The following is a 25,444-nucleotide window of genomic DNA, read 5'->3' as shown; positions in this document are numbered from 1 at the left end:
TTTTACAGAGAGGAAGGGAGAGGGATAGAGAGTTAGAAACATCAATGAGAGAGAAACATCGATCAGCTGCCTCCTGCACACTCCCCACTGGGGATGTGCCCGCAACCAAGGTACATGCCCTTGGCCCGAATCGAACCTGGGACCCTTCAGTCCGCAGGCTGACGCTCTATCCACTGAGCCAAACCAGTCAGGGCCAAAAGTCTTATTTTTAAATATCTCTTTAGTCTGTCCCCTCCTTTTGATTCCACTGCCATCACTTTTTTCAAGTCCTTGTTTCTCAGGTAAAAGCCTTGCTACTCACAAAGTGTGGCCCATGGACCAGTAGCGTTGACATCACTTGGGAACATCTAAGAATCTCAGACACCCTCCCCCCAGCCCCATCAGTGGGATCAGAATGTCCATTTTAACACATGAAACTTTAAGAAGCACTTCTGCATTTTACCACTAGAGTTTCCCAACTTATGTCCCTGCCTCTAGTTTTATGTCACTTCCACCCCTTCATCTCATTTTCTCCCATCCGTCACATCATCTTTCGGAAGTACGGACTATATATCTACCCTGCTTCAAATCAATGACTTAAGTCATTGGTCCCTTCAGTGGTTCCCTGTGGCCTTTGGATAATGTCCAAATTCCTTTGACCTAAAAGGCAACTGTGGGTCTTTCCTGCCTGGCCCAGCAGCCCTCAACTTGCACCTGTATTACTGTTTAATTGCAAGATGCTCAGTGGTGAGCACATGGGCCTTAGTCTCCTGTAGACTTGAGTTCAATATATAGCACTGATGTGACTTGAGAAATCTAACTTAAGCTCACTGAGGCCTTTATCTTTATCTGTTTTTATTTGTTTAAGGTTTGTGTGTGGGAAGGTAGATAATAGAAGCTGTCTCATAGGCTTCTACTGAGCTCTTAGCACAGAGCCTAGCAGAGAGCAAGCTCTCAGTGTAATAGCTGTGTTGTGTTGTTGTTTTTTTAATTCCCCAAACTCATTAGACTCATACATGTGTGCCTTTGCACCTGCTGTTCCAGCTGCCTGGAGGTCTTTTGGCCTTCACCCAATTAACTAATATTCACCCCTCAAAACAGCTCAGATGTCACCTCTTCTAGGAAGCCCTGTTTGTCACCCTCTTCAACTATATCAGTGCTCCTCAGCATTTGTTGCTTTCCTCTATCACAGCACTCTTCACAGATGTTGAGTTACATGCAAATTTGATGAACAAAGTGGAGAAATCATATATTAACAAATGTGGCTTGTTTTATAGACAGAATCTAGCAAAACAGGATATCCCTGGGGAAATAAATTGAACAAGTCCTTGGTTAAAAGCTTTATATTCTTCTCATGAGAATTTTCCTGTATGTACTTTGTGGGATATATATTTTTATCTTTTTAAAAATATTTTATTGAATTTTTACAGAGCGGAAGGGAGAGAGATAGAGATTGAAACATCGATCAGCTGCCTCCTGCACACTTCCCACTGGGTATGTGCCCACAACCAAGGTACATGCCCTTGACCAGAATCGAACCCGGGACCCCTGAGTCCACAGGCCGACGCTCTATCCACTGAGCCAGACTGGTTAGGGCCGGGATATATATTTTTAAAATATATTTTTATTAATTTCAGAGAAAAAGGGAGAGGGAGAGAGAGATTAAAAAAATCGATGGTGAGGAAGAATCATTGATCTGCTGCCTCCTTCACACCCCCTACTGGGGATCGAGCCCGCAACCCTGGCATGTGCCTTGACTGGGAATAGAACCATGACCTCCTGCTTCATAGGTCGATGCTCACCACTGAGCCGCATGGGCAGGATGGGGTATGGTTTTGAGAACCTAGTAGCTGCTATCTGACAAGAAGATTCTTTGTTCAAAGATGTGGGAAACACAGGGTTACACAAAACTGAGTGATTCTCAGAGCTTTTAAGATGCTAATATTCAAAATGAATTTCCAAGAGGGGATATATTATGCCATGGCCATCTGCCACACTTTCTGCCAGCTAATGAACATGCTTCTTCATGGCTGAACCCTGGCATCTAGCACAGATAACCCATATTTACCTGGTGCAGCACAGGTGTTTAGAAATATTTGTTGAAAGAGTAAATGTTAAATAAGTATTGCATTGTCCAGGGGAGAGATTATTTAAGCCCTAATTAATTCAACTGTAGGAGAAATAGAAAGGGATAGACTATAGGTTAGTAATTTTAGATTTACCTTGGTAATATCAGCAAGATTTGCAAGTCAAAATGCAAATTTTCTGGCTTGAATAGCTGGCTGAAATAAAAGTGTCCCACGCTAGCTGTGGTGGGGAATGCAGAGGTAGGTTTTAGAGGGCGGATATTGAATCTGAGGTACTTCTGAGACATTTATTCTAATGGAGCTGTCCAACAGAAAGTTACGTATTCACATATGGAAATATAGACTTGTGAACATTTACACCTATTTGCTTATTTTGCTATTTAATTTATGTCCACCCTCTTCCAGAGAGGACCTGACCTGTATAGGTGATGATGGAAAATTGAAGAGTCTATGATTGGGTCTGTATGTACATAGTAAATATGGGTAGGATGCAAGGGTTTTGCTCCCTGGATGGAACAGAAATGTCAGCCCTGTGTGCAAAGGATACTATTAAATCAATTCCACAAGAAACAGTCAGATGATATAGACACAGCATATAACAATTATGTGATTATTTAAGCTAGACACAAATTAAGGAGCACTTAATGGCCTTTTCTTCTGTTTACTCAGTTCATTCATTCGTTCAACAAACATTTGCTGAGTTTCTACCATGTGCCATTCGATATTCAAGCTCTGATGATTCAACAGTGAGTAGAACACATTTCTACTCCCTGGGTGTACTATTGACAACATGTAGCCAAAGGCCAGTGGAGGGTTTTTAATTTGGGGCATTTTAATGATGACGTGTCTGGGCATGGACCTGTTTGGGTTCTTTTTGCCTGAGGTTCTCTGTGCCTCCTGAACCCATGTGACTTTTTCCTTTACCAGGTTAAGGAAGTCTTCTGCCATTATTTCTTCAAACATGTTTTCTATCCCTTTCTCCCTTTCTGCCTTTTCTGGCATAACTGCTATTCTAATATTGTTATGTTTCACATCATCCCATAGCTCCCTTAAGCGGTCCTCCTGTTTTTTAATTGTTTTCTCTTTTTGGTTCTCTGATTGAGTGATTTTTTTTCAACCCTATCTTCTAATTCACTGATCTGTTCCTCAGCTTCCCCTAATCTGCTGTGTATGCCTCCCAATGTGTTCTTTATTTGTGCTATGTCATTCTTTATTTCTGTTTTCATAGCTACTATATCTTTTTTCATGCTGTTGAGCATTTTTACCATCATTACTCTGAGAACTCTGCTTCCGATAAATTTCTTTCTTTTCTTTTTTTTTATTGCTTAAAATATTACAACGAGTAGTACATTTGTCTCCTTTTTCCCCCCCTTGACCTTCCCCCAGCCTCCCCTACCCCCAGTGTCTTGTGTCCATTGGTTATACTTATATGCATGCATACAAGTCCTTTGGTTGACCTCTTACCCCCCCCCCCGGCCCCCGCAACCCTCCCCAGCCTTCCTACTGTAGTTTGACAGCCTGTTTAAGGCTGCTCTGCCTCAGTATCTATTTTTGTTAATCAGTTTATAATGATCTTTATTATCCATAAATGAGTGAGATCATGTGGTATTCTTCTTTTACTGACTGGCTTATTTCGCTTAGCATAATGCTCTCCAGTTCCATCCATGCTGTTGCAAATGGTAGGAATTCCTTCTTTTTTACAGCAGCATCATATTCCATTCTGTAGATGTACCACAGTTTTCTAATCCACTCATCTGCTGATGGGCACTTAGGCTGTTTCCAGATCTTCGCTATGGTAAATTGTGCTGCTATGAACATAGGGATGCATATATCCTTTCTGATTGGTGTTTCTGGTTTCTTGGGATGTATTCCTGGAAGTGGGATCACAGGGTCAAATGGGAGTTCCATTTTTAACTTTTTGAGGAAACTCCATACTGTCTTCCATAGTGGCTGCACCAGTCTACATTCCCATCAGCAGTGCACGAGTGTTCCTTTTTCTCCACATCCTCTCCAGGTTAAGGAAATGTCTGGGGCATTAGTGACTTTGAGCATGTTTTCATATGTCTCTTGGCTTTCTGAATGTCCTCTTTTGAAAAGTGTCTATTTAGGTACTTTGCCCCAGATAAATTTCTTATCTCCGCTTCATTTATCTCTTCTTCTGGAGAATTCTCTTGTTCTTTCATTTGGGGGTTGTTTCATTGTCTCCTCATTTTGGCTGCTTGTTTGGATCTGTGACTATGTATTAGGTAGATTCTCTACCCGTCTCAATCTCTAGTGCAGGACAGTGTCAAACGCTGTTTCTGACTAATTAGATCAGCCAAAGCCTCTAAAGACCACCTCTGCCTATGGACTGATGGGATTCCAACTTGAATTGCCCCCAGGCAATCATCCTCAGGTGTGGTGAGTTTTGTTTTGTTTTGTTTTTTTAACAGCGTGGGGCTGTTGCTTCTGCCTGGAGGCTAATTGTTATTTTTAGTCTCATAAGTGCCTCAGGACAAGGTATTTTTCAATAGGGTGGGTCAACTGTCTTACTCCCAGGTAAGGCAAATGTCTGTGTGGAAAAGATGTCCTCCACTGAGTGAGGGAATGACTCAGCACAGGAAACCAGGGGTGGGGGTGGGTGGCGGGGATGGGTGGAGGGGGTGTCTGCCTTCTGAGCTCTAACACTTGAATCCCCAATCCTGCTTCTGCTCACACAGCTCCAGTGCACTCTGTCCTCCCTTTGCTGGAGGACGAGGTGGGTGGCTTCACAGGGAGTTTTGTGCATTGGCCCTTTAAGAGGGTTCCTGAATTTTCAGCTGCGGCTCCCTGGCTAGCAGCAACCCCACTGCTTTTCACAGCCAGATGTTATGAGGGTACTCTTCTTAGTTTGGTGCTCTCTGCTGGGGGGACCAGCTTCGGGATTAGATCCTAGAGTTCTCAGTGGCACCCCCCACAGCTGAGATGTCTCTCCGGAACTTCAGTTGCTGCCTGTGGGCGCCCAGCCAGCCCTTTTCACCTCCGTCCTTCCTGCCAGTCTGTGGTCTCCACTTTCCGTCCTGGGGTATCAGGGTTCTCTCCAGCGAGTCTTCCATTGATTGTTCAGGAAGTTTTTCTGTATTTTAGTTGTAATTCCAGTTTGTTCCTGGGATCGTGTCTGTGCAGCATACACTTACTCTGCTGCCATTTTTAATCTCAGTGAAGGGTTTTGTTTTGTGTTTTTTTAGCAAGCATTGGATCCAAGAGTAGCATTGGATGTGTGTGTGTGTATTTAAAAGGTAATTTTAGAAGTAGTGTGGAGAATGGTCTCTATTAGAGGGAAAAACAGAAAAGAAGGTTTTTTCAACCATCTGGGACAAAGATAATGCAGAATTGAGCTAGAGAGTGGGAATGGAGAAGACAGTTGAATTTGGGAGAGCTCTTCAAGGTAGAATCAATAGGATTTGTTGACTGACCATAAGGGGTGGAGAGTGTGAAATATTGAAGAGTCAGGAAATGAGGATAAATCTGATATTTTGAATTTAGGAGATGAAGGTTTGGCGGGAATATGAGTGTGATTTTGAACATGTTCAGGCTGAGGTTACAAATTCTTCTCCTGGCTGTCGCCAAGGTGATCCCTTGAGAAGAAAGGAAAGTTTTGAGAGGAGATGTCTTTGAGAGGAGATGTGGAATGTGGTTAAGTGTTTGGGCTCTAATACTAGCTGTTGAGACTGAATACAGGTTCTGCCACTGAGGAGCAAGCAATTTACTCAACCACTCTGAGCTACAATTCCTGATCTCATAGGATATTCTTTAGAGTACAGAGGTAAGCAGGGTAAGTCTTGCAAAGTGCTTGGCACATAGAAACCACTCAATACATGTGAGTGTAGCCCTAGCCGGTTTGGCACAGTGGATAGAGCATCTGCCGTCTCGGGTTTGATTCCGGTCAAGGGCACATGCCCAGGTTGTGGGCTCAATCACCAGCAGGGGGTGTGCAGGAGGCAGCCGATCAATGCTTCTCTCTCATCATTGATGTTTCTCTCTCTCTCTCTCTCTCTTTCTCTCTCTCTCTCTCTCTCTTTGAAATCAATAAAAATAATTTTAAACAATACATCTGAGTTTAAAAAAAGAAAAGAAAAGAAAAGAAAAGAAAAGAAATGAAATGAAATGAAATGAAATGAAATGGAAAGAAAAGAAAAGAAAGCACCATAATAGAGGGAGAGTCCCACATGCCCTGGGTTGTTTTTTTTTCCTCTCAGACTCTCTCCCCACCCTATACAGGCACCTAGCCTTGGCCCCACTCCTAATAACTTCTCCTCTAGCACAGCCAAAACACCTGATCCCACTGACTGAGCACTTCGTGCACAAGTAACAGCTTCCTGCTCTCTTGCAGATGCAGGATTTTAGGTCCTAAGGCTTAAACATATTTTCTGAGCTTCTTTTCTCTCCCCTGAGCCTTCTTTAAGAGCAATACACAGTGTGCTTTCTGGAACTCTCTTTAACTTTGTTTTCTCTTCCAAATCCTCTTCCCTCTTTTGTCAATTTTCCCAAAATACCCAAGGTATTTCCAAGAGGTAGGCATTTGCACAGGAGAGTCACTGGGGCTGGAGATGGCGCTTGCAAGCCATTGGTGTGGAGACCATAACAGAAGACAGGTTAACTGGGAAGAAGTGAAGAATGGGAATAAGCGCTGGGGAACCATAACTGAAGTGGGTGAGCAATGGGGAAAGAGCTTGGGAAGGAGACGGAGAAGGGAGGGCTGGAACAGTAGGAGTGGAAACCAGGAGACCCAGGAGAGATGACTGTCCTGGAAGCCAGGGGAGCTGAAAGTGTAGAGTAGGGTCTGGCCCACAGTGCTACATTTTTTGGGGGAGAGATTAAGTAGGATGACAACTGAAAAGAAACTAGAGGATAAATGGGCCATCAGGAATCTGAGAGCAGTTTTGGTAGAATAAAGGGGGAGTGACTTGCCCAAGATCATGCAACTAGTAAGTGGTGGCGGTAGAGTCCATGTTCTCCGTCACTGTGCTCGACAGGGAATGTTCTTTTGTATGCCCACTGAAGTGTTAGTAGCATGTCTTGTTTGTTTGTGTGTTGGAAACCAGTGATATGTTATTTCATTGTTATAGAAATGAAACACTAAATCCCAACCCAAGCTCATACTTCCGTACTGAATTCCATGTTCTCTTTTCCCTACGCCAGGAGAGGAGGTTTACTGACATACTGGATCTATTGTACCCATCTGTATTTACTTTAGATGCCTAAGGAACACATCCATATTTGTTTTATGAAGACTATGCCCTCCTAAGACATTGATCACAAGCTTTACAAATAGCACAGACCAACAGAATACCCCAGTTTTGATGAGAGAAGAGAGCTGTGGTAACCCCAACTCTGCATATTGAATGTATGGTTTGCTTTGGTGTCTGCCTGGCATGCGAACATATCAGCTGCCTCGCAGAACAGTGGACGTGGTGTAGGCTCCTGGGCAGTGCCTAAGACATGCAACCTGGTCCAATACTTGAGTTTCCTAGTCCTCTGTGAGTGTCTTTCACTGCTTCCCGAGACTCCTCATCTATAAAACGACAAGGTATCTGCTAACCATCAGTCTGGGCATGTGGGGATAATACAGCTCTCCGTGGAAGGAGTCTGTAAAATTAGGAATATTATTATGACAAATGCCATGACAACACCGAGCTAAATATTCTAGAATTTATGTAAGGATGATCTTGATATTTTGATGATTACAGCATAACACTTAGGCCAACTTTAAAACTTCAACTTATGGTAATAAGGATATTATTACTAATACTAAGTGATATTTATTGAATATTCTGTGCAGTGTGCTAAGCATGTTACATAGATAACCCCATTTATGGGGAGGGAAGCTGCTCCTTGGAGACCTTCGGTAGTTGATTCAAGGTGCTATAGCTAACAAGCATGGAGTCAGGATCTTCTCTGAGGCAGCCTGGCTTCAGAGCTCTCTAGAACAGCGGTTCTCAACCTGTGGGTCGCGACCCCTTTGGGAGGCGAACGACCCTTTCACAGGGGTCGCCTAAGACCATCGGAAAACACATATATAATTACATATCGTTTTTATGATTAATCACTATGTTTTAATTATGTTCAATTTGTAACAATGAAATTGGGGGTCACCACAACATGAGGAACTATATTAAAGGGTCGCAGCATTAAGAAGGTTGAGAACCACTGCTCTAGAACTTTCTCTTCTAAATCTGAAAATTAACATTTCTTCTCATGAAAATCATGATCTCTAGAATTCTCACTTTCTAGCAGCAACACTTCTTATATTTCTTTGAGTCATTGGAAGACTCCTCCCCTCCCCCCTCCGTATTAGGCTTTTCATTGAAACACAGATAAATTCCTCTCTGCTTGCTCTGCTGTTTCTGTAATCACTGTGCATGACTGACAGGCTGTGATTCCACAAGGCATAGCACCACACGGATTATGGGGGGCAGTCCATTTAAATGGCTAGTGACTTCTTTCCTTCAAATATTTCTCAGTTTCTAAATGTTTCCCAGGAATCAAAGAGAGACAAAACTGATAAATGATATGCTTTTTATAAAAGAATGATCTAGTCCTAATTGGTTTGGCTCAGTGGATAGAGCATCAGCCTGCGGAATGAAGGGTTCCAGGTTCGATTCCGGTTAAGGACACGTGCTGGGTTGCAGGCTCGATCCCCAGTAGGGGACATGCAGGAGGCAGCCAATCAATGATTCTCTCTCATCATTGATGTTTCTATCTCTCTGAAATCAATCAATCAATAAAAAAGAACGATCTATTTTGAGAAATTGGGGATGTTAGGGAAGGAGTCCATTTTGTTTTGTTTTGTGAATCCTCACCTGAGGATATTTTCTTTTCTATTGATTTTTAGAGAGAGTGGAAAAGAGGGGGAGAGACAGAGAAACATCGATGTGAGACAGACACATCGATTGGTTGCCTCCTGAACTTGAAACCCAGGTGTGTGCCCTTGACTGGGAATCCAACCCGAGATCAGCGCTCTAACCACTGAGCAAACCAGCCAGGGCAAAGGAGCCTATTTTGTGAGGCTAAGAAAGAGTTAGAACAATATAAATGCATATCCACACCCATTTTCCCTCCTTTTCTCCATGATTTAAAACGGAACAAAGCCGAAACCGGTTTGGCTCAGTGGATAGAGCATCGGCCTGCGGACTGAAGGGTCCCGGGTTCGATTCCGGTCAAGGGCATGTACCTGGGTTGCGGGCATATCCCCAGTGGGAGATGTGCAGGAGGCAGCTGATCGATGTTTCTCTCATTGATGTTTCTAACTCTCTCTCTCTCTCTCCCTTCCTCTCTGTAAAAAAATCAATAAAATATATTTAAAAATAAATAAATAAAAATAAAACGGAACAAAGACACATCAATCTGTTGTGACTCAGTGGTTGAGCCTCGACCTATGAACCAAGAGGTCATGGTTCGATTCCCAGTCAGGGCATATCCCCAGTGTGGTTTGTACAGGGGGCAGCGATCAATGATTCTCTCATCATTGATGTTTCTATCTCTCCCCCTTCCTTTTTTTTTTTTAAATATATTTTATTGATTTCTTACAGAGAGGAAAGGAGAGAGATAGAGAGCTAGAAACATCGATGAAAGAGAAACATCAATCAGCTGCCTCCTGCACACCCCCTGGGGATGTGCCCGCAACCCAGGCACATGCCCCCGACCGGAATCAAACCCGGGACCCTCCAGTCTGCAGGCCGACGCTCTATCCACTGAGCCAAACCGGTTTCGGCCCTTTTTGAAAATAAAACAACACAACACAACACAAAACAAAAGACACATAATGGGAACAGAAAATGGTCTTTCTAATGTTTTTTCTCTCTCATGATTGTATTTGTACAATTTAAACTTTTATGACCACTGCCAGATAAAGAAGTGTAAATATAGTCTTGCTAACAGATAGCCTATTTGCTAGTTGCAAGATGACTAATTCAGGAAAACCCCATGAAAATGCTGGACAAAGCACACATTCAGTGGGAGACAGAAGGGTGGGCAGGGTGGGATAATGGATGGGAGGTGTTTTCCCAATCTACATTTTTTTTCTGAATTAGGCCAATGCAATGGAGCAACTAACTAGGGGATTCCTGGAATCTGTCACAGTTGTGCAAATTCCAGTCAGCCATGGGACCTCTCGTGATCCCCATAAACACACAAGCTGGATGGACAATCACTGTCAGGTGATGCCGGACCCCAGCCAAGACCAGGACAGGTTTGGATCGTGTGGCCAGACCTCTGCAGTTCCCTACTGGCTGCTGCTCAGGCTGGCCCCAGACATTTCCTTAACCTCATGGTGACGCATTATGATTTAAATGGTTAAAACCTCACTCATTGTCATTTTTTGGGGGGGGGGAGGGGTCCCAGCTTTATTGATATATAATTCACATACCATAAAAATCAACCGTTAATGGGTACATTTCAATGGTTTTTCGTATATTCCTAGAGTTATTTAACTATCATTGCAATCAATTTTAGAACAGTTTTACCACTCCCCAAAGAAACCTTGTATCATTTAGCTGTACCCCTTCCCCCCTATCTTCCCTCACCTCCAGCCATAGGCAACCACTAACCTTTCTTTCTCAATAGATTTGCTATAGATATGCTTTCTCTATAGATACAGTTCTAGATATTTCATATAAATGGAATCATACAGTATGCCATCTATTATGACAGGCATCTTTCACTTATAGTGTTTTTAAGATTATCCCTGCTGTAGTATGTATCAGTACTACATTCCCTTTTATTATCAAATAATATTCCATTGTTAGGCTTGCCACATGTCATTCATTCATCAGTTAATGGACATGTGAGTTGTTTCCACCTTTTTGACTATTGTGAATAATGCTGCTATGAACATTCATGCACAAATTTTTGTGTGGATGTATTTTTCATTCCTCTTGGGTATATATTCAGGAGTGGAACTGCTGGATCATATGGTAACTAGGTCACCCTTTTGAGAATCTGCCAGACTGTCTTCCAAAGTGGCTGCACCATTATACATTTCTATCAGCAATGCATGATGGGCCCAATGGGTCCATTTTCTCTACTCAGTGTCATTTCAATAGATTTCTGTTTTTGGAGACTTCAATTGGTATATTCCCAAAAAGTCAGAACTCAAAACTTCAGCCAGTACCATGTAATAGTAATAATGGTAATATCTTGTATACTTGTATTGAGGCCTTTTATGTGCCGTGGGGCATTATCTCACTTAATCATCACGACAGTCCTCTGGTTTAGGTAGTGCTATTCGAATTTTAAAGATGAAGGAAGTGAGGCTGAGAGAGATGGTGACATGTGGCAGGTGGCAGAGTCGGAACTCGAACTCAGATCCACCAGATTTCAAAGCCTGTATTTTTTAAAAACGATGCTATCCTGACAAGCTCAGTGTCATGTGCATTTGAAATTGTCGACATGCTGGATAAAGTATCAAATTACCAAGGTGATATTGCATTATTTTTCCTCTCAATCAACTGAAAATGACAGTTATAAACATGTCTTTCCACTGGCCCCTGCTGGCCTGGCCCTTTGTAATCATCCAGCATCCCTCTGAGTCCCTGGCATTCCCAGCAGAGTGAGGCACTGAGCCAGGACGAGGAGCCAGGGCTGAGAGAGCCACTTAATAATTCCACGCAGATGGTTACTTCAGCCAGTTATTGCACTTGAAGCATTATCACCCTCAACTAATGCAAGCAGGCAGGGTTCTGGGCACTGGAGTGGCAGGGAAGGTTTTGTCATCTAGGATTACAGGTTTGTATTACTCACACATTCTTGGAAACAACATTTATTCGTTTTTGAATGATAAAGCAACCTGTGCCCAGAATTGATGTTGGAAAATTAAAAAAAACCCAAACACTAAAAAGGAAAATATTTCCCCCAAATCTCAACTCTTAGAAACAATCACTGTTGATATTTTTGTGTATTTACTCCTCGTCTTTTTATTTTCCATGCATTAAAAAAATAATTCATTTTTTCCTGATTACAAAAGTAATACATATACCTTGTAGGAACATTGGAGAATTCAAATAAAACACTTGTTATCTCAACCTTGATAAGTAGTCACTATCAACAGTTTGGTGTATGTCATGTCAGTGTTTCTTTTATTGAATGAGCATGCATATGTAAACATATAACAAGTTTGGGAATACAGCATTTTTGTTGTTCTTATTAATCCTCATCTGAGGATATTTTTTCAATTGATTTTTAGAGACAGTGGAAGGGAGGAAGAGAGACAGAGAGAGAGAAACATCGATGTGAGAGAGACACATTGATTGGTTGCCTCCCCCACGTGCCCCGATCGGGCCGAGTCTGCAACCAAGGTACATGCCCTTGACCGGAACCGAACCCAGGACCCTTCAGTTCTCAGGCCTGTGCTCTATCCACTGAGCCAAACCACCTAGGGTGAGATCACAGCACTTTAATTTCTGCCATTGTTCTATGAAGTAATTAATGACTGAGGTTACAGTGTACACTTGATCGTAACCAAAAGTGCTGACCGGCCCCCTTGGAAAGTGTGGGACTTTGGGCAAATAACTTAATCTTTTGCACCTCAGTTTCATTCTTTGTAAAACAAGGCCAACCGCACCGTATCTGTTTCACAGAGTTACTGGGAAATGTTACTAATTTTTATTAATCAAGCTTCTGGTTTTACTTAGTACCTTTAATGCTGCCATGCTTTGTTAGTAAGCTAAGCCCCTGGGTTTCTGGGCGGTAAGACCTATGTTTCAAACACCTTTTTACACTTGTGTACCAAATATTTTTATGGGTCTCTCAAGTTCATGCAAACACAGACCGATTAGACACAGGTACCTGCACACGAGACTGTCCCATTTCATATTCAAACTAGACACACAGATGCAAAAGACAGAGGTTCTCATACACACACACACACACACACACACACACACACACACACAAAACGCACTCAGCCAAGCACAGAGCCCACAGATCCAGGTCCACAATCACGCTTCTGCACACTCCCCACAAAGATGGATCCATCGCCCACAGATAGAGATGCGCTCACAAATCCCACTCAAAACCTAGCAGCCCGCTGACATATCAGCAGCTACACGCAGTGCCAGCCCCATGCGAAACATCGCCATGGGCTCCAGTAGGGGCAGGGGCCCTGTTCTGGGTTGGTCCTATTTTAGTTGTTTTTGTTGTTCTCCTTAGAGTTATCATCTCCCCCTTTTCTCTCTACCCAGCCCCCCAGGCCTCCATGGCGCATGCGCCCTGCATCCCTTCCCCTCCTGGGTACCAGTCAGCGTTCCCAGGCCCTCGCGGCCGGCGGAAGAGATGGATCAGCGTCACGAGCGCCCGGCCCCTTAAAACGCTGCTGGCTGGAGCCGCCTCCCTCCCAGCAGCCGGCGGCAGGGATGGAGTAAGGGGAGACCCATCGACCTGCCCACGGGGATAAGCGATGGAACTGAAGCAATCCTTATCCATCCATCTGGAAGCTGAGAAGCCTCTGAGGCGCTATGGAGCGGTGGAGGAGACGGCGTGGAAAGCGGAGGGACTGAGGAGAAGTGAGTACTTCCGACGAAGGAGGGTGCATCTGGGGATCCGCGCCCTGTAGCCAGTGGTCTCGGGACGCGGGCCCCGTAGGGAGCGGACCCGGGGAAGCGCCCCCGCAGCGGGGCTTTCAGCGCAGGGAGGGATGCGCCGCTCTGCTACGCGCTCTCCCAGGAACAAAAGGGGACTCTCTGGGCTGGGCTGCACCTAGAGGCTCGGGAGATCGCCAGGCAGCCGGCGGAGAGCCTGCGGTGGACTCGGGAGCCCCGGATCTGTCAGCTCTCAGCTCGTCCTAGAAAGTAGGGTCTTTCCCACAGCTGAGCGTGGAGAGTCTGTTCTCCGCCCGGGGTGCGCTAGGACGCTGGGGCCGCTGGACCGTCCTGGAAAGCGCCCACGTCCCTCGAGAGGGGGGAGTGTCCTCTGGGTTTCCGCGGTGCCTTTCTCCCGGCACGAGGTTCAGGGCACACCTGGAATGCCCAGCGTTCCTTCCCCGCCTTCTCCTGGGTTCCGGGTGCGAAGAAAGGGGCTAGACTAGAGGGAGGTTAACCCTGTGCACACTCTCTCCTTCCTTCCTCGACTCAAAGTGCTCGCTTTGGGCACAATCCTAGAAGGTAGCTCAGAAACCGACTTACTGTGTTTGCTCGGTCTCTCCATGGTATTTAGGGGTCAACAACATTTCCAAATAAAACAAGGAATTTTTGCTTTTAATTAATAGGATGCAATAGTTGAATGAAACTCCTGCCCTCAAAGTATAGAGGCAGCCGCAGGGACCCCGGGGTCACCAGCCCTCCCTGCAAACCCAGGGCGCTTTCTAGGGCCCCTGCCCTTGCCCCGCCTGCTCTAGACCGTGCCTCCTGCTGGGCGGGGAAAGGCCCCCTCCTCCTCCTCAAGGACCCTCAGCTTCCTGCCTTCACAGTGAGTGACCCTGCTCAGCACCAATCTCAGAGCTATGTTGGACCCAACTATTGTGAATGTGCTCTTTTCCTGCCTTCACCCGGTAGAAGCGTGTGTGTGTGTGTGTGTGTGTGTGTGTGTGTGTGTGTGCGCGCGCGCGCACGCTTTCTTCATGCCTGTAATGACAAATTCAGAAAATCTTCCTAGAATGGCTCAGTTGTATTCTGGTTCTCACGGGTTCAAGTTGAAATAGCAATCAATTGTCTTAGTTTTGCACCTGGAATACATAGTGCTCCCAACCTCCTTTTAAAATATTGGTCTTTCCTCCTGTTTCATTCTTTCAAATGCCTTTGGCTTTGGTACTTTGGCATAACAGTAGGGCTGAGAGTCTCTGCTTCCTGCAAGTTCAAAAGTAATACCCATAATGGTGTCTTTTCGTGGTGGATTGCCATGCTCCTGTGGAAGAACTTTAAATGCACCATCTCATTCTATCTCCACCACAACCTCCCGAGGTGGCTCCCTTCTTTAGATGGGAAAACTAGAGCTTGCTAGGTGATGTGACTGAAGTGGCAGAGCCAGGGTTTGAACCCCAGTTTGGACCCCGTGACCCCCTTCTGCTTTCAACATGAAGGTTTAGTACTTGCATGTTTTCGGGAAGCTTTCTAAATCTGTTGAGAGTCCCAGAACACATTCAGTCATGTTATAAGTGTATGGCAGCCCCGTTGGTCTCTGGAGTTCACAGTGGCCTTGAAAGAATCTGCAGCCTGGCTGGTGTGGCTCAGTGGTTGAGTGTCGACCTCTGAACCGGTTAGATTCCCAGTCAAGGCACATGCCAGAGTTGTGGGCTCAATCCCCAATAGGGGGCGTGCAGGAGGCAGCTAATCAATGATTCTCATCACTGACCTCTCTCTCTCTCTCTCCCTCCTCTCTGAAATCAACAATAGTAATAAAAAAGAATGTGCAGAATAGGAGCTATATTCAAATAAGCCCTGGGTTTGAATGCTGGCTCTGTCCCTTGCTGGCTATGTGATGACTTTGGCATGTTCCTGAGCCTCACTCTGCCTCCATTCTCTGAAATGGAGATAATAAGTTACCTACCTTATAGCTTAATTGTGAATATTCAATAAGATAAGGTATGCAGAGCTCAAGCCAAGTGCTCAGTACATATTGGCTGCTTTGATTATTTCATTACTTCATCTGTAGAAGGAACCTGCTTTTATCCTTTTGCGAGGAATTACATAAAGCAACAACACCCTGGACCAAAACTCCAACGCTGGTCAGTTTCCTAATAGTTCCCTAATAAATCCCTCCTTAATATTCTCACCATTATATTAGGAAAATTTTCAAGCATATAGAAAAATTGCTGTGCATATCCAATGTATAGCATTTGAGCTCCTGGCATTTTTGTACTTCCATGTCTTAGGCTGCCAGTTGTTAAAAAGCCTGGCAGAAAGGCTTTTATCTTCTCGGTTCCAAACCATGGAAGACTCTGACTCTTGTTTTCTATTCAGATGCAAGACCACAGTGTCTGATCCACTTTTGCGTGGACCCCCGAATCTGCTTTTTATTCTTGTTGTTTATTCAGACTTGAAATCTTCTTAAAGCTCTGACCTAGAGTCCCACTTTTAAATTCTAAGTCTGGGATTACCTTGAGCATGTTTTGATCTCTAAACTCTTGTCTACAGCTTGGCATTGTTTGATTAAAGTGGCTTTATTAGAACTCCCTCTCCATTCCCAAGGGATCTATGGATCCATCCCATAACTTCTAAGGCCTCCATTTATTTATTAATGAAGTGTGAAAATTAGTACTATTGACTTTCTGGCATACAATTGTCAAATCAATGTTGCAATGCATGAAATGCTGGTGAAAAAGAGAGGCCCATTAAAAAGAAGACAGGCTCAATTTAACTTCTACCCATATTTAATTATCTTACGTTGAACACTGAGTTTGTGTTACTTAAAAATAATTGAAAAGGGTGAAAATAGTCTAGAACTGGTAATTTTTAGTTAAGGTTGTATTAACTGCTATGTTTAATGTTAACTATAGTTTTTAGAATAGAAAAAAGGTATGTTAGAGTGGCAAAGAATGGGTGTTTTGAAATCAGGCAAAATGGCTTCAAATCAGCTCTAACACTTTGTTGCCTTGTCATCCTGGGAAAATTGCTGAGCCTCTCTGTGCATCAGTTACCTCCTCTGTAAAATGGAAATATGTTGGTTCGAAACCTTGAGAGCTTTTGGGTGAAATCTGAAACTGGCCCCAGCATATGAGGGCAAGGAGAGGCTGAAGACAAAAGCAGACCACTCCAGATTGGTAGGAGCCAGGGATAATAAGCCAGACAAATTACCTACAAGTCTTGGTTGCCACAAGACTAGTAGATCTTTGCACCCCAAACCAGAATCTTAAAGTTTATATAGTAGCCTTAATGGGGTTCAGTCACATATGCTGTCCAAATGGTCCCAACAACATCTTATTCTTTCAAGGCTACATCCTTGGAATAGCTTCCACTATGGGAATAATGAGCAGAGTACACATTCCAAGGACAGGGGAGGGCATGAGGAGCCTCCAAATGCCCCTATCCAGCTGAAGGGTCTATAGGCAGTGACCTCTCAATGACCCTTTCCAATAGGATACTACTAATAATGATCACTTTGGGCTATTGGGAGGAGTAAATAAGATCTATAATAATCTTATAATAATAAAAGCATAATATGCTAATTAGACCAGACGTCCTTCCAGACGAAACCGGGGCTGCAAGGGAAGCCCAGGTTCTGGATGCCAGAGGAAAGCCAGTGCCGGCAGCCAGGGGAAGGAAGGCTACTCTTGCATGAATTTTGTGCATCGGGCCTCTAGTAATGTATATAATGCATTTAGCACCGTGCCTCGCACACTGCAAGCACTCAATCAATCCTGACTGGTTGTTATAACAGGACATAAGTGGATGGTGCCCAATAACATTGGAAGAGATTATTCCAAGCTTCCTAGTCAGTTTTTCTTGCATTCATTTTTTATTTTTTATTTTTTGTAAAATCCAGGTAATGATTGTGTATATACCATCTTCCTCCTCATGGGAATGTGTGGGAAATGGCTTTTGAACCCTTGAAAACCACCTGGTATTTTCTCATTTGAGAAAGATATCTAAGCAATTTCTCCCGTCTGCCTTTGACCGAATTTTCCCACTAGCAGTGATTTTTTTTTTATTCAGTTGGAAAATGTATAGTGACATTTCAGTGTAGTTATATATATAAAAATATTGCTTTCAACCAACTGTAATTGATTGAGGGAGACACAAAGACAGGATGCCTTTTGACAAAGCACAGAGCTTTTTAGAAGCACAGTTGGTTGGTTGTGGCCATTTCTTGATAGATTTAAATGTGCTTTAAAGGATGATTTCGGACAGGAGAAGTTGGGGGAGGACATTCCGTGAGAGGTCACAGCATTGGCAAAAGCAGAAAGGTAAAAAAAAAAAAAAATGCACTGGGTGTAGGAGATTGGAATAAAGTGGAAAGCTCGAACAGCAATCTTACTATGAGCCCAGGAGAGAGAACTATTATTTAAAAGTCCATGGTTGTGTCCTGATTTGCAAGCAGATCATTAAATTGGCCAATGCTTCAGGTTTAATAAACAGAGTGGATATGAATTACTGGCAATCTATATAATAGATTTTGGGGAAAGGTTTTATGTTGCTTTCATCTGTTTTGTTAAGTATGCTAATTTTATTATTTCAATTTTATTTCATTTTGGCATTTTCTTTATTCTTATTATCCAAGTAGTACATGCCTTTTTATGGAAAAATTCACATTCATCTGAAATATAAAAATAAAAACTGAAGATGACTGTAGTCTGCTCCCCAATCCTCATTTATTCATCCGGTAAATGGTATTGAGTGCCAGGCAGTGTTCTAGGGGCCGAAGATACAGTGTGGAGCAAGATAGACAAGGTTCCTGTCCCCAGGGAGCTTCTTCCCTTCAGGGGAAAGTAGGACCTGGGTTGGGAGTGAAGGTGTCAGATAATCTGTAAGCAAACAAATAATGTAGTTTAGCTAATAACTGTTACATAGAAATTAATAAGGGGTGGGTATTACCTATCCAGTGGTCAGGAAATGCTTCTTTAAGGAGGTGACATTTTGCCAAGTAAATGTCAGGGATCCAGGCAGCAAATACAAAGGCCCTTGATGTGTCACAGGAAGAGCCAGGTGGCCAGGGTGGCTAGAACTAGGGGAGAGAGTGGAGATGAATCAAAGAAGAGCCATACAAGGTAGGGCCTTGTAGGTTGTGGTTTTAAAAAAGTATGCATCTTGCCCGGCCAGCGTGGCTCAGTGGTTGAGCATCAAACTATGAACCAGGAGGTCATGGTTCGATTCTCGGTTGGGGCACAAGCCCAGGTTGTAGGCTCGACCCCCAGTGTGAGGCATGCAAAGGCAGCTGATCAGTGATTCTCTCTCATCATTGAGGTTTCTATCTCTCCCTCTGCCTTCCTCTCTGAAATCAATAAAAATATATATATTTTAAAACTATGCATTTTAGCCCTAGCAGGTTTGGCTCAGGAGATAGAGAGTTGGCCTGTGGTCCAAAGGGTTCTGGGTTCGATTTTGGTCAACGGTGCAGTACCTTGGTTGCAGGCTTCTCCCCGGCCCCGGCCCTGCTCAGGCCCTGCTCAGGGCTCATGCAGGAGGCAACCAGTCGATGTGTTTCTCTCACATTTTTTCTCTCTGTCTTTACCTCTCTCTTCCGCTCTCCCTAAAAATCAGTGGAAAAATATCCTCTGGTGAGGCTTAACAACAAAAAAGTATGCATTTTATTCTAATTGCAGGAGAAGCTGTTAACGATGGTTAAGCTTGAGACTCGCCTGAGCTGTTTTTGCTTTTAAAAGGTCACGTGGGCTACTGGATGGAGAATAAACCATAGGGAGCAAGTGGTGATCAATATACTTATCCTTCTCTGCAGTCCCTGCTTCCTTTCTAACCAATCCCATTTTGGATAAGTCATAGGCATTTCCTTGAGTGTGAAAGGTGTGATAAGGGGTAAAGGCAGCATGGGCTTTCTTCTGGGAGACTGAGCATCGGGTTAAGATTTAAGGGATGTATAGTCTCTGCACTGGGCCTGGGTGGACAATTGAGTGTCTAACATTGCAGGAACTATAATAGCAGGAATGTGAAGAGTATGAATATGATAGTGTCTAGTATATCGTTTGAACAAACCCTATTATTTACTTTTCTCCATGTTTGTTCACAACTTTAAGTTTCATTTTTGCAAGCATTTCCTTCTTATGTGTTAATTTGAAGGAAAAATCCATTGTGCCTGCTCTTGGTCTCTGATTAATTATTAAACACTTATTAATAATAATAGCAGTTAATGAGTTTTATGTAAGAGCTTGAGCTTATTAAATTCTCATAACAAGTCTATTAGGTCAATGTAATTCTTATTCTTTTTACATTTGGGGAAACTGAGGCCCAGGGAGGTTAAGAAACGTGCCAAAGGTCACAAAGGTCGTAAGTGACAGAGCTGGAGCCTGATCCTAGCCATCTCAGACTCTAAATGTTCCTAGCCAATGTCCGTTATTCCTGGCACAGTGCTAGATGCCGCAGAGATTAGAGATGAAACAAGACACAGCCCCCACTCTTAAGGAGCTTACATATTTGGGGAGTGTGGGGACACAGATATAGTGAACACCACAATTTACAATCCCAGTAATATGAAACAAACACTAAATGAAGGTACAAGTGGGAAATGAGAAAAAGAGATTGGCTCTCTCTGGGGGGGGGGGCTCCAGTGTGCCAGCAAAGAAGAGTGATTGCATTGGTCCTGTGGGCTAAGCAGGGTTTCAATAGGTGAGGAGAGGGGAGGAGGGCATTTCAGGTAAGCTGCCGGCCCCAGGTGGGAAGATGACGATCCTGAAGGCCAGGTCCACATGCTAGCTTTTTGTTCCTGTTTATGTCTCCTTAGCTCTTCATCAGGGAACTAGGGGTCTGTCTGGTTCACCACTGTGAACCACCTATGACTTGGGTGAACCTGCAGTTTTAGTGTTGCCTTTCAGAACATCACTCAGAAAGGTCCCCCAAGGATGCTTACCCTGTAGTCCATTCATTCCTTCAATATTCACTCATCCAACATGCTTGAGCCCCTACTATGTGCTAGCCTCAGAAGTACAGAGATGAAGAAGACCCATACCCCACCCTTAAGGAGTCTCTGTAACCAGTCCTCTTTCTGCTGCTTGCCGCTCCCCATTGCTCCCCTGGTTGCAAGTCTCATGGGGTCCCTTAGAGTTTAGGAGATTTGTGCCTATGGGGGAAGAAGTGACAGAAGAAGATGGTGAAGGGAATGGCACAGGAGTGCTCCCCAGAGGGAGAGCCTGAGCTGGGTCCTTGGTCTTGAGGGTTTTATCTCTTTCAGGCAGGAATCCTAGGGGAGGTCTCAGGGGAAGGTTTCAGCAGAGTATTTGTCAGTTTCCCAGGTGTTCTCTTTCAGGGTCCTGGTCTCTACTGATTGGCCAGCACCAGGGCAGGGGGTAATTTATTAGTCATAGCAGCTGGTCCTGGCATCACCCCCCTGGTTTTGCTGCTTTTCTGGGCCTGGTGCTGAACTATAACTGAGGCCTAGATATTATCTCTAGGGAGGTGCCCTCTGTATCTGGATATAAATTGCTCGTCCAGTTTGTTCAGCTGCCTCAGTGTCCCCATTCTACTTGCCAATGAATTTTCCTAGTTTCTTACTCTCCTAACTCAACAACACCAAAGCAGGAGGTGAGTGCATTTTGGAGCCCAGGGTAAGTTCATAGAAGGCTGGATAAAAGAAGGCTCAACTCCCCATTTCCTACAGGGACCAGATTCCTAGAATAGAGTCAGACTAGTTAATAATTATTTTTAAGTTAAATATCTCTATAGACAGGGACCACTAAAGTAGCAAAAACAACAATTCTAAAGGCAGTAGAAGAGAATGATTATAAGAAATAACATGCAGTGAGCACCGCCTGAGTGCCTGATCTGTGCATGTGCCACATACTGGTATGTGTCCTCGAATTTACTCCTTACAAAACACCCTATGATGTAATGTGAAATGGAGTCATTTATTGCTCTAGTTTACAGATGAGGGAACTGAGGCTCAGACAGGGTAAGTCAATGTTACACTGCAAATAAGTGGTAGGGCCAGAACTTGAACCCAGCATAGATGACTTAATTCTTCATTTAAAAAAATTTTTTTTAAATTTTAATCCTTATCAGAGGCTATTTTTCCATTGATTTTTAGAGAGAGTGGGAGAGAGAGGGAAAGCGAGAGAAATATTGATGTGAGAGAATGTACCCCAACCAGGGCCTGGGCCAGGGAGGAGCCTGCAACTGAGGGTACGTGCCCTTGACCAGAATCAAACCCAGGACCCTTCGGGCCCACAGGCTGACGCTCTATCCACTGAGCAAAACCGGGTAGGGCAATCCTTTCTTATTTCCTGGGATTCATTGAGGCTGCCATTGATATGGACAGATACAGTCAGTTAGACACTTTCCCATGTTTCTTAGTACTGATTCTGTTCTCTTGCTCATTTATTGCCTTTTCTGTTACAAACACGTCTCTTGTAAACTTGAGACTAACATCTTACAACTTCAAAGCACCTTCGGGGTGCCACTAGAGTGGGAGCTTGAAGACATTCACAGAAATGCAGCGGGGAGACCCTTTCTGTTTTGAAGAACACTTGTCGCTTCACAGGGAAAGGCCTCCGTTGGGTGATCAAGAAAGAGTTCGTGGACAATAGAGGGCAGGATAGTTTTCCCAAATGGGGGCTGTACCTGCACTTGAACCCTGGCTTTACCATGTATTAGCTGTGTTACCTTGGCTGGTTCCTTAACCTCTCTGAATCCCATCCTTCTTATCTATGAAGTGGAGATAATCATAAGACCTGCCTCATAGGGTAATGAAGATGATTCAGTGAGCTATTGTGCAAAAGCCCTTGCACAGAGCCTGGTGCTCTCAGTAAATGGTGGTGATAGTGTTGATGGTGATGTTGATAGAACAGAACATAAAGTGGGTAGTATTGAAACAATTGTAGAAAGGAGAAGATGAAAGTTCAAATGGGTGCACCAGGCTTGAGAAAAACATGGAAGTGACAATGCATGTGTGTAGGTTGCTGGAGGTGTGCATGAACTTGGCTGCATTGGAGGAGTGTGAGAAGTATAAGATTGGTTGAGCAGGGTCACTGGATTTGGCAGATTAAAAATGACAGGCTATATGGAGCCTTTGCAGGACAAGGGACAGAGAATAGCATTTTTAGGACGACTTATCTGACAGGGTTTGCAGGCTGGTTGGAAAGGCAGGGGCCTGGTTGGAGGAGGGGTGGGCGGGGGGCGGGGGTAAGAAATCATCTGATCATGAGTTCACATGGCCTGGGTCTAAATCAGTGGCAGTGGTTTGGAAAGAAAGAGCTAATCAGATATCTGGAAGGAATAAAACGTGTTTTATTACAGATAGGAAAGCCAGAGGGTCTTCTAAGTGCAGGCAATGTGCTGGGTGAGAAATAACAGTGTTGTTGGCCTGGGGTTTTAGGAATTTAAATACAACAACATCAGTACTGCCCAATAGGGTTTAAAGAGGTACATGGAGGCCTTGGCCAAATACTAGTAGCTCAGTTGGTTAGAGCGTTGTCCCCCAGTTCGCCTAGGTTTTGGGTTTGATCCCTGGTCAGGGCACATACAAGAGCTAACTAACAATGCATAAATGAGTGGAATGACAAATCTCTCTCTCTCTCTCTCAAATAAATCAATAAAAAAAGAGGTGCAGGGATTATGGATTTGAGAGAAGTAATAGTAATGACTTCATGCTTGTATAGCACTCTCCACTTTATACTCCTATGTTTTCTAATTTACTCTTTACAAGAAAGGGCAAAGAGCAGGAGTTGTCATGCTCCTTTGGGAGTGGGAAAGCAGGTTAAGGGCTCACCCAGGGTAGGTGTAGAGCTTGTAAGGACTGAGCAAGGACACAACAGTCCAGGATGCACCAGACTAGGGCTGACAGGGGTGTGTTTATATAAATAACACACAAACAACAACTGCATCACAAGGTGGTAACAAGTATGTCTGGATTCCCTAAAATCCCAATTAGAAAATGACCACGGTGCCTGACACTAATTATCGTTTTCCTTTTACATTCACAAAGAGGTAAATCTGTTTTGAAGATTTGGTTGATTTTTACCCCTTTACCCCTCATCTACTCCTTTACCCCTCATCTACTCATCCAAAATGTCACCTCCTCATCTACTCATCCATCCCTCTATTCATTCACTCATCCATTCAACACTTATTTACTGATGGGCCAGGTACTGTGCTTAGCTCTTGAGAGTACAGTAGCACTTTGAGTAGAGCACTTTCAGATGATTTAAGGTCTCCTGGTAAAAATAGAATTACCATATGATCCAGCAACCCCACTTCTGGGTACACATGCAAAGGAAATGAAGAGACAGCTGCACACCTGTGCTCATTGCGGCATTATTCACAATAGCCAGGATACAGATAAGTGTCCACCAACAAGATGTGGGTTGTATCTACAATGGATTATTATCAGCCACGAGAAAGATATGCCATTTGTCATTTGCAACAACATAGATGGACCTTGAGGGCATTGTGCTAAGTGAGATAAGTCAGACAGAGAAAGACACACACTGCATGGTTATCACTTTTAAGTGCAACCCTCCCCCCCAAAAAGCCAAATTCATAGAAACAGAGTAGAAAAGTGGTTGCCAGGGTCGGGAGGATGAGAGAAATAGGGAGAGGTTGGTAAAAAAAAAAAAAAAAAGTATAAACTATCAGTTACAAGATGAATAAGGTCTGAGGCTCTCATATAAAATGTGGGGACTATATAGTTGATAGTGCTGCATTGTGTAATTGAAATTGCTCAGAGGGTAGAACTTAAATGTTCTCTCATACACAAAAAGGTAAATATTGGAGATGATGAATGTGTTAATTAACCAGAGCGGGTTAAACCTGTCACAATACATATGTCAAATCACCACTGGGTGCACTTTAAATATCTTACAATTTTGTTTGTCAATTACACCACAATAAAGCTGCGAGGAAAGGTCTGCTGGGAACAGCCCCTATTTCCAATGATGTAAAACCAAAGGAGAGGGGATGCCGTTCCTCCCAGTCCTTCAAAAACAGAATGCAGTCAGTTTGCTGACCCTAATGCCCTCTTAGCTACATGATGTCCAGAGATTAATTTGTTTGTTTTGTTACAGGCATGTTTTTGCAGGCCCTTGAGAAGATGAGTCCTAATAGGGTCAAACCAAGCGTTATGGGCTAACCCCAGGGCAATGATTTGATCCTGTCTTCCTGCGAGAGCCATGACCGCAGAAACCCTGTGTCATATTCACTGCTCAATGCTGGATGCGCGGTGTCTACCACACTGCCCAGCTCTTAGAAGCCTCTCATTCAATCAATCCTTGCGGAATGGGGCGGCCGTCAATACGCAAAGACGGAGGTGCAAATGACTTAATCGTGTTTTGTAAGCCTTTGAAATCATCTAATTGAAAACTAAATGTGGTTAGTTGGAGTCTTGGTCTCAATCGCCTGCCCATCTCCTGGTTTAGTTGGTTTGTTCCTGATGCTTAGCATTAGCAATCTTGCTTTGTGGGAAGGGCTGGAGAATTTCAGGTCAGATACAGAGCAAGGGGAACAGATGCCGTTATTGCAAACTGGCGGTGCTCTGAGAATGCTGTGTAGGCTGGGCTAGTGCTTTCCCTGTTCCATAGCTCTTTGATTCCTAGATGTCAGCAAAGGCGGGGCACACCATTCACAGTCAGTCACACCTTTCTGGGACAACAGAAACAAAACAACAGCATGGCCACGTTAAATGTACTGGTCCATTAAAAGGCCTTTTAATTTCACGCAGAGAACAGAGTCATCTTAGACGCTGCTGGTGGAACTGTTGAGTCTTCCAGCCTCTTGGGAAAGCAATTAGATAACATCTATTAAAATTTAAAGTACTTTATGCTTTGACCC

At 43.8% G+C, this 25,444-nt stretch overlaps 1 protein-coding gene across 1 annotated transcript in view; it reads left to right on the top strand.

Annotated features, from left to right (window-relative positions):
- Positions 1–12,961: 12,961 nt before the first annotated feature.
- BMERB1 (bMERB domain containing 1) overlaps positions 12,962–25,444 on the top strand; it is a 102,409-nt gene continuing 89,926 nt past the window's right edge. Inside the window, exon 1 of the mRNA XM_081088933.1 lies at positions 12,962–13,585. Within this exon, the coding sequence (XP_080945059.1) occupies positions 13,480–13,585 (106 nt within the window). The 5' untranslated portion in view covers positions 12,962–13,479. The remainder of the gene's footprint in view (positions 13,586–25,444) is intronic.

The sequence above is a fragment of the Myotis nattereri genome (assembly GCF_964212035.1).
Source record: "Myotis nattereri genome assembly, chromosome: 4".
In the NCBI taxonomy this organism is placed as follows: domain Eukaryota; kingdom Metazoa; phylum Chordata; class Mammalia; order Chiroptera; family Vespertilionidae; genus Myotis; species Myotis nattereri.
Note: the sequence above shows the minus strand (reverse complement) of the source record. Positions and strands in the feature narration are given on the sequence as shown.